At 38.7% G+C, this 16,932-nt stretch overlaps 1 protein-coding gene across 12 annotated transcripts in view; it reads right to left on the reverse strand.

Annotated features, from left to right (window-relative positions):
- Positions 1-358: 358 nt before the first annotated feature.
- LOC135255309 (diacylglycerol kinase zeta-like) overlaps positions 359-16,932 on the reverse strand; it is a 127,787-nt gene continuing 111,213 nt past the window's right edge. For all 12 annotated transcript variants that reach the window (XM_064336310.1, XM_064336313.1, XM_064336307.1 and 9 more), the window contains 6 exons: positions 14,205-14,239; positions 13,231-13,280; positions 12,007-12,127; positions 11,714-11,750; positions 11,268-11,367; positions 359-7,291 (listed from right to left, as the gene is read on the reverse strand). In XM_064336310.1, coding sequence (XP_064192380.1) covers positions 7,175-7,291; positions 11,268-11,367; positions 11,714-11,750; positions 12,007-12,127; positions 13,231-13,280; positions 14,205-14,239 — 460 coding nt within the window. In that variant the 3' untranslated portion in view covers positions 359-7,174. The remainder of the gene's footprint in view (positions 7,292-11,267; positions 11,368-11,713; positions 11,751-12,006; positions 12,128-13,230; positions 13,281-14,204; positions 14,240-16,932) is intronic.

Consider the following 16,932-nt stretch of genomic DNA (forward strand, 5'->3'; position numbering starts at 1 on the left):
CCAATGTAAAGCAATGGTATGTGTTTCCCATTTCATGAGAAAATTGTCTTTCTGGAAATGTAAGTCTTTTTTGTAGCACTTAACAGTTTGACACTTAACACTAACAGCAAATCTTTTGTTTCGTGGCAATGAGCATTATGACATGGAAATGAGCATTTTTATGGGCCAAACATTTCCGAGAACCACTTTATCAATGCAAACTGTTATAGAGCCCAAACAAACAAGACAATTAATCTGACAGCACATCAGCATGTATTACTGCACAACTGTATAGTGAGTCATAAAATGTGATGAAACAACTGAAATATAAATGAAACAGAAGGTTTAAAATGTAGATGCAATTTCAGTGAAAACACACTTAACATTTATGAAATATTTATTTTTCCCAAGCAGACAGTAACAAAACCAGCCCATAGAACAAACATACAAGTCAATATTGTTTATACTTCACACTTGTCTGTCCATGGTTTTGGTCACTATATAAGTAGAAAATGATGTATTTCTTAAATCTAATTACAGAAACGGTATATTACCCAGTAACTCACACATTTTCTTTTAAAATTATTTAGACACACACACATCATATATATATATATATATATATATATGCAGCGGGGTGGCAAGTATACCACCTGCCAAGTTACGCCTTGGCAGGGTATGCCCTATACCTATGTGTGTAATATAATTATATATATAATATATATATATATATATATATATATATATATATATATATATATATATATACACACACACATACAGTGAGCTCCATGATGTTTGGCACAAAGACATATTTTTGTTTATTTATTGATTTGGCTGTGTACTCCACAGTTGCATCATCAATGAAGAGAAATGAGCCAGTACCTGTGGCAGCCACTCATGCCTAAATCATCACACCCATCATGTTTCACAGATGAGGGGGGCGGGGGGGTTCTTTGGATCTTGGGCACTTCCTTTTGGCCTCCACACAGTGCTCTTGCCATCAGTCTCATGCAAGTGTATCTTGGTCTCACCTGCCTAAAATACCTCTTTCCAGAACTCTGCTGACTCTTTTAGGTACTTATTTAGCAAACTAACCTGGCCTTCCTGATTTTGCAGCTAACTACTAGTAGTTTTCATCTTGCAGTGTAGCCTCTGTAGATCTGTTTATGAAGTCGTCTGTGGATAGTAGTCACAGACACATCCAAGCTTGCCTTCTGAAGAGTGTTTCTGATCTGTTGCACAGGTTCCTCTTAATTATGGTGAGAATTCTTCAGTCATCAATGGTAAATGTTCCTTCCTTCCTTCCTTCCTTACCAGGCCCTTTGTGATTACTGAGCTCACCAGTGCTCTCTTTCTTCTCAAGGATGTTACAAACAATAGATTTTTGGTAAGCCTAAGATTTGGCTTGTGTCTCTGACTGTTTTCTTCCCCTCAGACTCATATTGGCTTTGTTGACTTTCATTGGCACAACTCTGGTCCTCATGTTGAAAAATGCCAATAAAAGACTCCAAAGCCAACCAAAAGCCTAGAATCAAGACTAGACACTGAAAGTTCTCTCATTTGTCCCAAACATTATGGTGCCCTGAAATTGGGGGACTATGTATAAAAAAGTACTATAATTTCTACAGGGTGAAACCAAAATGTATAAACATACCCTTAAATAAAAGCTGAGAATGTGCACTTTAACCACTAACGAATTGTTTGATTACAAACATATTAAATTATGGAGTTCAGAGCCAAATCAGGAGAAAAAACATGCCTTGTCCTTTGTCCCCAAACATTACAGAACTCACTGTATATACATCCTGAATTGCACAGCAACTCAAAAAAGCATGGAAAATGCAAATTAACTGACATTTCTGCTTACAGCTGTTTGAAAGTGTAAGAAAAGATGAAGAAATGAGCATAGCTTGATTGCATTCAGTTGTTGAAAAGCTTATATCTGAAAAAAGGCTTTGTAACATTTATTTAACCTGTTAAAATATCTACCAAGCATTCCAATTTACTACAAATGTGTAAATAGCAAACATATGAATTATGCCATTTCAAAAGTATTAAATGTATTTCATGTGACAATGGTTGGTCTGTGAATGACAACTTTGAGAATGATTTAACTTCCTTTCCTACAGGAACAGCACACTCAATCACCAGTTGGCATACTAAATTAAACAGTACATAGTTTGCCTTGGGGACAAAGGCCAAAAAAAAAGAAAAGAAAAAATAAAAAGAGAATTGTGAGACATTCTAGCATAACATCTGCAAAAGAGGAAAAAAACAATGTTTTTTTTTTTTTTTTACAAACGACAGGGTGTATCTGAATTCCCAAAAACTCTATCAAAAACCAGGGGCCTCATTCACAAAAATGGTCTTGGGATTCAAACTTACAGTAAATGTAATCTGAAGGTAATTTCCCAAACTGTGCTTACGCTTGATCAGTAAAAATAACTGATACTGAAAAAAGTTGTTTACGTTGGTTTAATGTGGTTGCGATATACATAAATCTCGAATGAACTTCAATTTCAATGTCAATGCGCTTACCAGTAATGGCATTTCCCCTCTAAATAAGGTTGCATTTAAATATTTCTTTCACTCTTCATGCCTAAAATGATCATTACCAATTAAATGTAATTCTTAAAGCATGTACAGTCCATTCTGGGGAATTTCATGCTGCAAACAAAATGCAGAACCTCCACATAACCAGCAGTTAATTGACTTATGTCTAGTGTAAAGGTTATGTAGAGATATGATCATATTCACGTCTAAGTGGGATTTTCTATAAATACTACTTAGTCTTCTGCGTAAGACACTATTTAAGATATAATTTGATCGTAAGACCAGTATTTAAATGAGGCCCCTAGTGGTTATTAACGAAAATGAGGGGCTATAGAGTAGTTATCTATGTATTACAGGACAATCACTGTGCATCAAGCCTGTATTAAAACATGGCTACTGTGTGATTCCCTTTGAAACATTCCATACTGTATCTGGATATTACAGTGGCATCCACATAATTCCCACCTTCAAAGACACACCAAAACCAAGTCACAAAACTAAACTGCCAGCTCAACACCCCAGAGCTTTTTCATCACAAAATATAATTTTCAAAAATGGTAGCAAGATTACATGCTTCTCATGGAAATACAGACATTGCTCAAGACTGAACTGGCCTGGAGTGATGCAGGTGGGAGGGTGAAATTCAACATGGCCCATCAGTCTGTATGCTATGTCCAAATTTGACGTGTTGCTTGTAAATGTCACAGGGTTTGAGGTTTGCAGGTGACAGTATTGCTTATGTGCTTTAAGGCTGCTTTAATGCACATTAAAGAGAGTTATCTTGCAATATTGCTTTTAGTAGTAGAGCAATGTGACTTGCTTATATGTATGATAAATACATACTGATCATGTATTTGTTTGGGATTTTGCATTTCAGCTTAACTCCCAAAATTAAGTTACTACCTAGATGAAACATGGAATGACTTACGCTCCACTGTGCACAGCAGTTATATTCTGAATTGACACTTGGACATTTTATTTTAGCAAGCTCGACCCACATGAATTTACAGAACACCTGTCTTTTAGCTTGCTTTGCGACATTATGCATAAACTTGACAGATAAGTTTGCAGAGAATTATACATTTGAGGTTCACACAAAGAACCCTTCTCTCGTGGTCCATTTGTCTCTAAACTTCGCCAAACTACAAAAATTCTCCTTTCAGTGATGGAAGAAACATTTTTCTTTACCAATTCAATCCATTGAAGGCTGTCCAAAATTGCTTGGTTGCAATTCAGCTGAGAAGAAGCATGGGTTTCAGTGAATTTAGCTTCCCACAAGCAAAACGTGTGTTACTGTATACTTAATGCAGGAAATTTCATGGAAGGCCAGCAATTTGTGTACATCTGTTGTCACTTAAATATCAATATTTTAAAAAATATCCTTAAAAAGGAAGCAAAATTCACAACTAAACTATGGAACAGCACATTTCACTGCAGTGGTTACAGGAAAAAAAAGTCTCTGGTAGCTTTGAGAGATAATATATATGCAAGAACACAAAGGCTGTTCAAAATAGTCCCTCCAATAACATGTGACAAGTGAATGTGAAGCTGTTAAAGATATTAAGACAAAACTGTATAGCAGTATATTACTACAAAAACGAAGGCAGATGGAAATATAAAAATATATAATACATGCGTGTGCGTGTTTGTAAAGCAAATATAATAAATAGTCCTCAATTCACTTTTCTTTATCTAAATTTATATAATTTTTAACATATATACTATTAGTCTAACATTCAATATAAGATGTATTTAACTAGACTCTCAGAAGCAAATCCTTTTACTTAATGTAAACATTTAATCTTTCCATTTTTGTAATGGCTGAACTTGAATTTTTCAATTAATTTAATTCAGGCCTCAGTGGTTTAAATACAACTAAAGACATTAATAATAAATACATTTATTCCTGATTGTGTTAAAAAGGGGAAATTTTGATGCACGAGTTTTCACTATAACATTGAACAGTATGTAATTAAATATGACTATTCCATGGATAAAGGAGAAATTAAATGCCATGTACAGTACCCACTTCTATTGTTGAGGCATGGAAGGCATCTTCTTGGATGTTGGTTTCCATTCAAAGAGATTCCAAAGGTTAGAAGAAATAGCAAGCACACTTGGGACCTGAACTTGATACTCCTGTTCTAATTACCCCTGAAGAAACCCTGGAGCCATTTTTAAATGGCCAGCTATTTCCATTAATTAAATAATTGTTGTGATTTTATTTGTTGTGATTTTATTCACTTCGTCAAAATCATTCCCAGATCAAATCCAATTGACCAAATATTCAATTGATCAAATCAGATCAAATTAAATTCTATTTAAAGGCTGTTAGTGACACTAGTGATGGGAAAATGGGAAATCATGAAACCAAACATGGCTGGGGCTATTAAATTCAGTGACTCCTTGATTTGAACCAATCATTGTGATCTACTGTACCACCATTTTGCTGATAAGAGTCATGACTAACGGCTTATTGCAGCTTCTGCTATTCAGCAGTTTATGGACCTCATCCACCTATCGTTAACTGACACTATTGGGAAAAAAATTCTAATCAATAACTGGCATGGACTGTCAAATCTGTGCATCAGACATGTAGAAATGACCAATTATAACATGCCCGATATGCTGAATTGTCCAAAAGGACAAGAAAGCATTGAGCCTTTTCTTTTTTTAAGAAAGTGACATTTGCAACTGGACAGTCTTAGAAAATGACTTTGTGAACATCATAATATGTAATGTATATGCATTACATACATAAAAATCAAACAAGTGTAATTAAATGATATTAAGTTCTACTTAAAAATCCATCCTGATAAATAGCTAATGAAACATGCTAAATTCAAAACAAAGCAGAAATACTGGGTGTTAAACCCAACACAAAATATAAATGAATTGAAATGTGCTCATTGGAATATTACAAATTACTCCCTGCACACTGAAGAAGGCATTAGCCAAAATGTTCATGCATTGTGCTCAATTGCCAGTAAAATAGACATTTTAAATATTCCAGTGAGTAATGTCTACTTTCCTTAACTTTCCTTAAAACAAATCTAAATATTTACAGCAGATCCTTAGATATTGCAAGATATGGCTAAAAGGGAAAAATAGCATTATATAACATACTAAAATGGGGGAGTTTTAGAGTACAGGGATTGCTTTTTTCACACAAATAATATATGGCTGTTTCACAAAGCCCTGGTTTCCTGTAAATGCTTTCATTTGCCAATTGGGTTGCATCTGAATCTGTACCTACAAAATAAAAAAGAAACAGCCTGAATAATTGGTCTAGGAAATATGCAGAAAAGCAAACAAAGACTATTCACTCTTCAAATTTATAGCTCAGACTTAGCTATTTAACTATGTGAAAGCCACCAATTTCATCGATGGGGGGGGGAGAGTAATTAAACCCCCAAAAATAAATACATTTTTAAAAGTGGGATCACCTGTCAACTGTAGAAGTAAACACAGAGATGCCTTGAATGGCTGGTTATATGTAAAAGTAAATAAGAAGATAAGCTATCTACCTCTCAAAAATATATATATCAAATGTACATTTTTATAATACAAACATGACAACACAAAAATGCCATTTTCACAGCTATGCATTATATAAATATCTATTTACTTTTGATTATACTAAGAAATATGCCACAACTTTAGTACACCAAGTAGAAATTCAAACAATCAGCCATACAATTAAAAAAATATTCAAGGCATGAAGAATAGCAGTGTAAATCTGCTTTGAAAGAAAGCTACTAATATGAGTTTACAGTACCAAATACTCTTATTAGAAGTTAAACATCTACTCTGACTTGAGTAGTATAGTTTTCAAATAATACAAGTCATAGTTCTCTTTAGAACAGTATTGGTTTCATCCATGTTGAAATTGTACAGTGAAAGCTTTCAGTGTAAAATGTCTCTGCCTAAGGTAGAGTCAAGATTTAAACAATTTACTGTAGTCTGAGTAAATGAACAAGTCATCAAACCACTACAAATGAAAACTATAACAGTCTCATAAAAAAATGCCTAAGCTTCTTTTCCATCTCTTAAAGCAACATTCAGTCATACTAATAGCATGTTGGGTGCATTTAAAGACAATAGCCTTCATTCCCTGCTAAAAAATTACCCTTTTAAAATCCAAGCTTTTTTTGTTCATGACCATTTGCACTTCTGTGTTGTTTGAAGACAGATTTCCATTGTAGAGGTCAATTTCTCTGTAGAACAATAAAACCACCTTGACATTCAGAAATCTCTTTCCCAAGCCTGAAACATCCATAAACTCCTCTAGCATTAGCCTAACATTCTGTCTGTGCCACAGCGCTAGAATAGGACAACGCAACACAACAGAGGAGCAGCTCTTTCATGCATTCCGACAAAACAATTAAAACACTAATTTTTTTTATTTGTACGTTTTTGGCAGTGCAACAAAGATAAAAATAAAAAGGGACAGGAGTTCTTGTAGACACTGCGTTACCAGTGGGCGCTATGGACCGTGTGCTGGAAGCGCATTGGCCGGTAGACCACCTGCTGAAAACTGTGAAATGTGCTCCTCAGACCAACTGTAGACCCCAGCGGTGCTGGTTCCTGGCTGCGGATGGGTTTTTATGGCACGTGGGAGGGGGGTATGGAAGAGAGGTCACACGGCGGTTTCCTGGTCCTCTCTCTGGATCATCTGGTAGTGCTGTCGGTTCTCCAGATAGGCTGCCAGGTCCTGGTCCTTGGCCTTCTCTGCCCGATGTTTCGGTGTGTCACCCTGGCAGGAAAGCGTGAGAGTTAACCGACTCCCGTAGTGTGAATGGCCAAACTATTCAGACCTGGCTCCTTCCTGCTCTGGAAACAACACACCACACAGCATAAGCCATTTATTTCAAAATAAGCCATATCAAGAAACAAGCCAAACACTCCACTTTAGACAATGGGGCTAAGAAATGCAGACACAAAGCAAACAATCGGGTACAAAAACATGACTACTCTCTGACTGTATAATCCTTTCATTGTCAGAGCTACAACGTGGATGAACATCCTGACCAAGTACAGACTCGGAGACCACTGTCTAAAATTCATAATAATTCTTAATAATGTATTAGTCCCATGCCTCAGGTGGTAAAGCATTGTGCTAACAATGCAAAGATTATGGATTAAATCCCAGGGGATGATACCAAAACATGTACACATTTACATACTGTATGTCACTTTGGATTAAAAACATCTGCTAATAAGCAATTGGACACACTTAAATAAAGGTTACTTTTATATTCATAAGCACATTATGATGAGTCAAACAATCAATGAAAAGCAATTGTGCTTATACAGGGACAAAGTAACACTTGTATTTTACGGTGAATTTGAAAGTAAAAACTAAATGTTAATTGAACCCAGGGGTATTTTTTTGTTGTTAGTGTGCATAGCTTTGGCAGCACTCCCTGCCAATGAATTCCTAACAAAACCAGGGGTTTCTGTTGAGATCTGGATTTTAGATTCATCTGGACATCCGTCTCCTCTCCAGCTCTCCGTTTCCTCCAGTTTTAATTGGTTCCACCTGCCAGCTGGACACCGTCCACTAATGAGTTCTGTCACTTCACACAGACAAAAACCATGCCAGCCAAATGAATAAACCCTCATCCTATTTCAGCCACTCTCATGCCCATTCAAAGCAGGAACTCAGAAGTTATCACAAACTCATTACAGTTCCAGCCCTCTACAAAAAAACAACAACAAAATAATAGACTAACTAACTGAAAAGAAATAAGGATAAATCGTTTCTGCGAAATGGGTGGGTGGGCTGAGAGTCTCTTTACCCAGTAGAGAGTATGGATGCAAAAGAATTCCTGCAGAGGACCTTGAATCAATCCTTTAATAAATGAAGTAATTATTTTCATATAGTGCCACAGTCTTGTTGTGACACAATGCTTAAGAGTGTACATCTTCCAAAGGCCATTTTAAGCCCATTTTAGCCAGCTTTGGGGAAAAACTGGAAAATAATTCCAGGACCCCTTAAATGGTGATGGAGTTGACCTCTTACTGTAGATATTAGTGGGATACAAACACTCCAAAAGAAAGACAGTATGGCAGTGTCTTAAACAGGTATAGATAGATGAAAACAGGCACGTAAAAAAAAATATAATTGGATGAAGTTAATGGCATGAATTAAACCTCAATCTGGCAACAGGCAGATTTCTGCTTCATCGCCCATGTGAGACTTATGGGGGTTTTTGCTGACTGCGCTGCATTCTAGAATTTAAGGAACAGGCAGTGAGTCAGAGACAATTAAAAAAAAAGCTCCAATAAGTGAAGAGAGGTCACAAATCAAGGGAGGGAGAGAGGAGAGAGAGAGAGAGAGAGAGAGAGAGAAAAAAGAAAGAGACAGAGGGGATGAGAGAGAGTGGGAATGAGAATGAAAGAATGTGTGATCATTTCCAATACAGGCAGCTGAAGAGGTTGTTGGAAATGATGAAATTACGTTTAAGAAGTACAGGGCTGTATGGAAGCCCAACGCCGTGTGTGGATAAATCAGGCTCATCCAGCATCTGCCATATTACCAGTGATAGACAGTCCCACTGGGGAACATTTATCATTTTCTTGCATGTATGGCCACTGAACCCAGAGGTGTGAGAGGATTGATAGAGGGAGTGAGATGCTGCAGGAGGGCACATTCTCACGCATGCAAGGCAGAAGCATTGGGGGGGGGATGAGGAAGCACAAGTTCTCCAGTGTGTTCCGTGGATCTTAAGTGTGTCAGACGGAAAGTAGACAGGTAGAATGAAGATGCAGGTGAACAGTTGAAAAAATATCTTTCAAGCGTTATACTGGAGAGAGAAGTGTTTGTGAAACCTATTGTCTGGTTTTAAGGAAAACTTGGAAGGACATGCAGGTGTCATCTCAAACTTAACTTTAAATGAAATTTGCGTGCATGTATCCTCTGGGAAAGAAACTAACACAGACTATGAGTTTGTGAGTTTGCGCTGCTGCCGTTAGGCACTGTTTCTTTGAGCCTCATTTAGAGGCCTTAAGCAGTGGCTGCATAATGGGCTTCAGAAGCCTGACGTAACGCAGAGAAAAACCTGCGCCCATGTATGGATTTCCAGATCAAAGCATGATTTCTCTATGGAGAGAATGAATGGGAGTTTCACATAACCGTACGTGTCACAGTCAGCGTTTTTATTCGGACAGATTTTTCCCTTAAACGGCACTGGATCCACTGAATACTGATGCCGCTTTCAAACAGATATAATTATTTAGCAAAATTATTTTTTCAAATTACACATCATTTTTTTAGATTATAAAAAATGGGTGAGAAGCATTTTTTTCATATACAAACAAATATAAAAATTATTTTGAAGGAATTGGTAAAAACGCCATTGATTTATCCTATAGGCAGTCCGGAAGACCCAAAAATGATGACAAAATTGAAAGGAATGATGACACGACTTCTGATGCTCATTTGCTTCTGTTGACATGTTATCCCCCCCCCCCCCCCCCCCCCCCACCCCCCCACACATCAAGCTAGATCTACTCCGAACATCAATCAGGCACCTGCGGTCTGTCTGTACCAGCTGTGCAAGCCATGCTGTCCTCCGGCGCAATAACTGCACAGCTCAGCAGGGGGGCCGCGAAGCAAGAAGAAACGCAGGCTGTCTACACGCGCCCAGGACGAACGCGCTATTCCGCACTCTCCTGAGATAACGGGGGGGATGCTACAGCTACAGGATGGCCCGAAAATTATGAATGAGCATTCCTGATTGAGCATTCCAAATTTGCAGAAAACAAAAATACACAAGAAAAAGAACACACACACAAAACTCTTTTTCAGCGGCCGTCATGACGCCCGATCCCGCAGCCGCTGTGGCTGCAGCGAGCTTCCTCATCGTCTCCACAGGACGGCCCTAATCTGAGCGATTGGGTCAGACGTGTCCGCCGTCGGCCGCATTCGCTGCTTCACTTTAATCGGCCTGATTGGGGGTCTGGGCTTCGTGCTCGCAGATAAGTGGCATTTTGACATGCTTTAATGTGATTCCAGGTAATTATTTTGCAGAATTAGCTGCGGTCCAGTCGTCGGATGTCAAATTCGCTCATCAGTGACGGGAAAGTGAAGGAGCTGAGCGCACAGAGGGCAGTGGTGCCAAGGCCATGCTCAAGCCACACACAAAGGTAAGATGGAGCCCAGGTTGTTTCTGTACATAGTACATTGATGAAGGGAACACCCATCCATTCCCACTTGCACACGTTAGGGTTAGGGTTGCGTTAAAATACACACGTTAAGCTGTCCTCCCACGCGGCATACCACATCTACTTTTTACTAAATGAAACATTTTCAGCTAATAAATAATCATTCTGTTTTTTGTGTAGATATACCTCTGAACTGAGGGTTGTTTGTGTCCATAAGATGGAGAGGCAAGAATTAAATCCAAGCACCAACATCACATGTGGTATACACTTTCAACCAAAAGGTATAATAAAGGATTTTCCCACACTTTTTTTATCTGTTCATGACTTTTATGCATAAACATAAAATTCAAGTTGCCAACATGCCTTTTATGTATAAACGTAAAAGTCTGCAATGGTTTTTTCATATCTGATGTATACACAGTGCTTTTTCTCTAAATCCTGTTGGATAAACACACACAAAAGACTAAATTGTGTTACAAAACATGGTGGCATCCATGTACTATATTACCATGACGCCCTCCCTCTCCCCCCCCTCCCTCTCTCTCTCTCTCTCTCTCTCTCACCTGCAGGTCGGTCTTCATAAGCGAAGCTCCTGCCTCCACCAGGTAATGGCAGATGGTCCTCTGACACAGCGAGGCTGCCTTGTGCAGGACTGTCTCTCCACTGCAGCACAGAGAAAGGGGGGGGGGGGTCTGTTAAACCATGCAAGGCTGTAATACCTTTCATACTATTTAATAAAGGGGAGGGGGCTTGTCATATGCATGTACTGTAATATCACCCAGATATGGTTTAACTTAAGCAACGGTGTTGTAAATGAGATTCAAAGCCATGGACCAGTGAGCCTTAGCTATTACAAAATCCTGCTGGGATGTAATTTTGCATCTGAAAAGATATCAATAGAAATGAAAATGAAATATGGCAGCTATTACAAAAGGAACCGTGATCTGAATGAAAAATTATGCAAATTAATGGAATGGGAAAAGAGAATCAGATTTTGAGCGTTACGTACTTTTCTTTTTCTGTTACATCCAAGATATCAGTGGGTGCTGTTTTAAAAAGAAGGGGAAAAAAACAGCTAAATTAAATCGCCAAACCAAACATCCTGCCCCTAAGTTATCTGTTGATTTTGTATGAGTATGTTAATTAACATTATTAACACATTAAAGTTTCCAATATTATATGAAACCGAATATCATTAGCTTTCTAGCAATCACTTTTCTCCAACATGTTTCTTTACAGTAGGAGAGTTGGTCATTGACTATGGACTCTGGACCCTTGGCGTGTTGTCGCAGGATGTCCTACCATTGTCAATGATGTACTTCACAATCTCTTTGCTGCCCACATCTACAGCGTGGTGAAGCAGGGTTTGACCCAAGGAGTCCTGCATGGAAAGGTCTGCCCCCAGTTTGTGAAGGTCCCTTAGCTGTGGGAAATTAGAACCCATCGGAAAATCACCCCCACATCAACGCTACTTCATCCCAACATTTCCCCAACGCCAAATGAATATTGGCTGAATTTACTTTAACATGGATTGAATTGCATGCTCTACCGTGTATCTTACAAATGGCATCTCACAACATCATCTCAGTGTTTTCAGTCTGCCAACTTAATATTAGGCCGGACCCCAGGTTAACATAATGTCAGCGCTATCAAACGAACATATTTCTGATGGGTTGATAATCTAAATGAAGAATATGGCAAGACTGTGTGAACGCAGGCCATAACCAAAGCCACCATCCTTGACATGGCTTTAGACGGTTTCCTGTAATGACAGTGTAATCCTTGATTTTGCTGGTAATGGAGTCCTGACTGTAAGACTCCATGGGCCTCAGTACAACCCTTCAGTAGCGACGATTATGTGTATGAAGAATGCGACGAGAAGGGAAGAAAGACTCCTTCCTACGGCTTTCCTGATGGAGGCCATTTGTACGCTTCACAATTCCGTGGGGTTCACTGCCTTACGGGGAACATGGGACCTGAGGTTAGCCCAGAATGTGGGCCATTTATCACAAGCTACTTTGCGGGGAATACACGGGAATTTTTCCTTGTTTGGTCTTCCATGCTAAGGCATTATGGATAGGTGTATTTACTATGTGTGATTTTGGTATGCATGCATGCACTTTAGCAGCAGGCAAGAACAGTTTTAAATAACTTTAATCAAATAAAAAACCAGCAAGGCGCTCTTAAGTGGCCCAGTTACAGTAATAAATCACTTGCCACAAACACAGACTGAGCTGTACAGTTTAGACTGCCCCTAAATCAGCCAGAATTCTACTTACCGCTGCATAAAGATTTCTAGCTGCAGTCCAGTCAACTATAGCCTACAGTTTACTGTCACTGAGACATGCAATTCGTTCTGCTGTATAGTGTACACATACAACATATTTGTTTTGTAAATCTTGATAAGTGAATGCCAGTAATAGCTTCCATCCACTTCACCGAATCTTGAGGCTCTCCTCCTAAACGCACCCATTAACAGTGCACTTAACGTATGGCAGTAAAACGGCATTGTCTTTCATTGCTCACCCTCTCATGGTCTTTGTTTTTCACACAATCAATAAGCACCTCCAGGGAAACTGAAAAAAGAGAATTACATACATAGTTCCTCAGTTTTGATTTAATACCTCATAAGTTTATTTCTACTGATATTTCAAGAAAAATCTTTTTTTTTTTATCACAATGAAAGACCTTTATCCAGGGTGAGATTAATTAATTAATCACATTTGCAGTTACATTCTGTATATGCATGTTTAGCATCAGCAATGAGGAAATTGTACTGGGGATTTTACATACAGTTTGCTTGATGGTTCAATTTGGTTCAGATCCCTAAAATTACGACTGTTTACCGACTATGCCGATTAATTTATTCAGAACAAAAATTCAATGTGTGAAAGAAACTATTTTTGGAAGTTTGGCATTTTAAAAGAAAATGGTAGAAAAACCAGTTAAATAAGAAAGATAATCATGTTATAACTGCTCCGTGACTCCTCTTGATGAACAGCATTTCACAAATCTCAACCATCCACATTTGACTATACTATACAGAACCTGTGCTGGAAATATTTGTGTGGGAATCCCTTCTTGGGAAAAAAAGATGAATTCCCAAATGCTCAAAGAGTTGGGTATTGAAAAATACAATCCTCCAGACTCTGAACTATACTGCTATACGGTAATAAAGCTAATAGAACTTTTAATATCACCGCTGCAGCTCAAAACCATAAATTCTGATATGCTGGTTTGGAGGAAAGGGAGTCCACATCACATTTCAAATCTTTAAAAAATGATAAAGTTCTGAAGCTTTGAACTGAAATTAAAAAGGGGACTACTTTAAAGATGAAAATGCTGTTCGCAGGACTGTTAGCGAAGTCCAAAAAGACTTCTGACACTGTTCAATCAATGAACTCTTCCAAGTGCTGTTACATACAATAGCAGGTGCTGAATTTTGATTTGGTTTACCCATAATTCCTAGTCCATCAATGACAGTGGAAATGATGTTTTACCTTTATCTGTGTTACACAGAGGAGTCTTCTCAGACCTGTGAAAAAAGGAAAGCAGTTGTAAATATTTGTACTTCTTACTGAAAGTAATCTGGGGTGTTTATATTTTATATAAATATGGGACCTGTGTAGGCTGTTCAGTTGGAATAAAGAAAGTAGAACAACTTGAAATATAGCAAAAAGAATGTGCACGCGTGCACGCGCACCCACCCGCCCGCACGCGTGCACGCACACACACACACACACACCTTGGCACACTCCGTGAAGACTGGCAGCAAACTTCCATAATGAAAAATAAGAAAACAAAGTAAACAAAACCCAGTCAATGCGAAGACTTGCAGGGGGTTCCTTCTCACCAGCAAAACTGGATCCACAGGAAGTTTTTGTTGGTAATTAGATGAATACTGAACTAGCAGACCCTATGGTTTTGGGGGATATTCAATGCATCTCCTTGCTAACTTCCTGGCCCAAGATAGCAGACACAGTCAAATGGGAGCCAGCTGTACTTGTCTTCTCATTCTGTGGTTCACACATACACACACACACACACACACACACTGGGCTCCCTATGCTAGAGCCTCAATTCTGTCACGGTTGGCTACACAGCCTTTGGTCACAACTGTCAGCCTGCCTGGAGACAATCCCTGTAGGTAATCCTCCGTGAACCCAGAAGCTAGGATAATGCTGAGACAATGTTTAGACGATGCTGAGATACCGTACAAAGTATTTATATTGAGCATATTTGGGAGGGGGCAGGAGAAGTCTGCCATTCAGCGTCCTCAAACACCCCTCTACACTGTGAAAGGGGACAGAGCAGTTGAATAGGCAGGACAAAAAAAGCTTGCACAAAACAGCTTGAGCTTTTTACCATTCCATTTTTCCTAAAAAAGATTATTTGATGAGAAAAAAGAATTATTACTAAATCATGCTTCATGATAAATCTCTGCCGGACACAAAAATGTAAAAATATAGCATTTAATCTAAGGTGAAAAGGCTGCTATTGTTAGAAGCATTAATAAACTAATCACATCCAGTTTCAGTTTGTTTCAATTGCTGTATATTTGGGAATCTTTGGTCAGCAAATGTCTACCCCATAAGCCATCATCAGCCAGGATTAGAGGATAAGAAGGATTTAATAGCGACTGTCTTGAAATTAAACAGGCAGCACTGAAGAAAAACACTTCACCCATTTGGAGTCACCGCACATCCTCTTTTGGCACTGGGTGGAAAATCTCATCTGCGTGCATTCAGCTATGTGAAAACAGGACTTTGGAGACTTGTTTAGCTGCATTGTGCCTGCAAAATTAATGTCACTAGTGTCTAACTGACGACATGCAATGCTAATACAAAATTTGCATATATTATCCATGGGGTGACTCATTAACAGATTATTTAGCTCTTATTATTAATATATTTCCTATATTTTTTTCCTATTGGGGGATGGACACCAGGGCTGGATTTATTTACATTATTCAGTTTTGCATTGTTATCTTAGGCATAAAATCAATTTGGCACAAAAAAAGCAAACAAAAAGAAAAACCATTTTATATTTAAATGCTGTATCAAGTTTAAATATGTCCCTGTAGATAGTTCTCTTGTTTAGCAACTCTTCAGGATGTCATGCAATACAGTATTGCATGAGCATGAATGAAAGAATATATACAGTACCCCTCCATTACATAAGGGTTGCAGTAGTGACAGAAGCCAGTAAAAAAAACCTTAGTCCTCTGAATGCAGCTTATAGCACACAATAGCTCCTCCTCAAATGCAACTATAAAACTGGATTATTCCACTAGAATAGAATCACAGTAAAACCTCATCACTTGGCCCTTTATTTAAACCGCCAAAAGATATCAATAAATAAATAAATAAAACCAAGACATGTATAGAAGAAAAGGTGGAATGTAGCATGATTGAAAAGGATGAGGGACATCAGGGTGTATTTTTACTCGGTTTGGACTTTGCTTTGGGTCTAGGACCTGCTGCTGGACATGCTTAACACCAGTACTGCGTCGCTGTAGCGTGATGTGAACAGAATTTCAGCCCAAGGCAGCAAACAGAAAGTATGGGCAGAGCATGTGAATATCTGACAAGGAGAACAGGCCATTCAGCCCACCTGGGCTCATCATTTTCCCCACCAAGAGCGGGCGTGCTAAAGTAGATACTCTTACAGGATCGTCATTCAGCCCGTGAGCACCCTGAGCTCTCCAGCTCATAATGGGACAGCTTTTTCAGCTTTATCAGGCCGATTAAACAGCGGATCAGCAGCATGATGTCTCACTGCCTCTAATCTGTTCGCGAATCGCCGTCTTCTGAGGGAGCTTCTTTGATACAAGTGAATCCCTGATAAATATTTGATCGAAGCTGAGAACATCTTCATTTCAGTTTTTCTCCCCCCCCATTAGAATCCCTTGACAAAGCCGCCTCCAATCTTCGTTACCATTCTCCTCTTCTGCTGTCTTATGATATGTGATAGAAATGGCCAAAGGCTGTGATTGTACAATGATAGGCTAGCAGGACTACAGCACCAACCGTGTATGTGCACAAGGCCTTTTCACACCTGGATTTCTGGCGTTTATTAAAACGGACTAAGGTGATTTATCCCTCGCCATGACAACAGGGCATTCACATCACTCTCAGCCAGGCATACCTCCTTAAGCCTTGCTGAGAACTACCCTGCTGGCACAATCATACCACTTGCTATGATCCATGACAACAAACACAACATATG

This window comes from Anguilla rostrata, chromosome 5, assembly GCF_018555375.3.
Source record: "Anguilla rostrata isolate EN2019 chromosome 5, ASM1855537v3, whole genome shotgun sequence".
Lineage (NCBI taxonomy): Eukaryota > Metazoa > Chordata > Actinopteri > Anguilliformes > Anguillidae > Anguilla > Anguilla rostrata.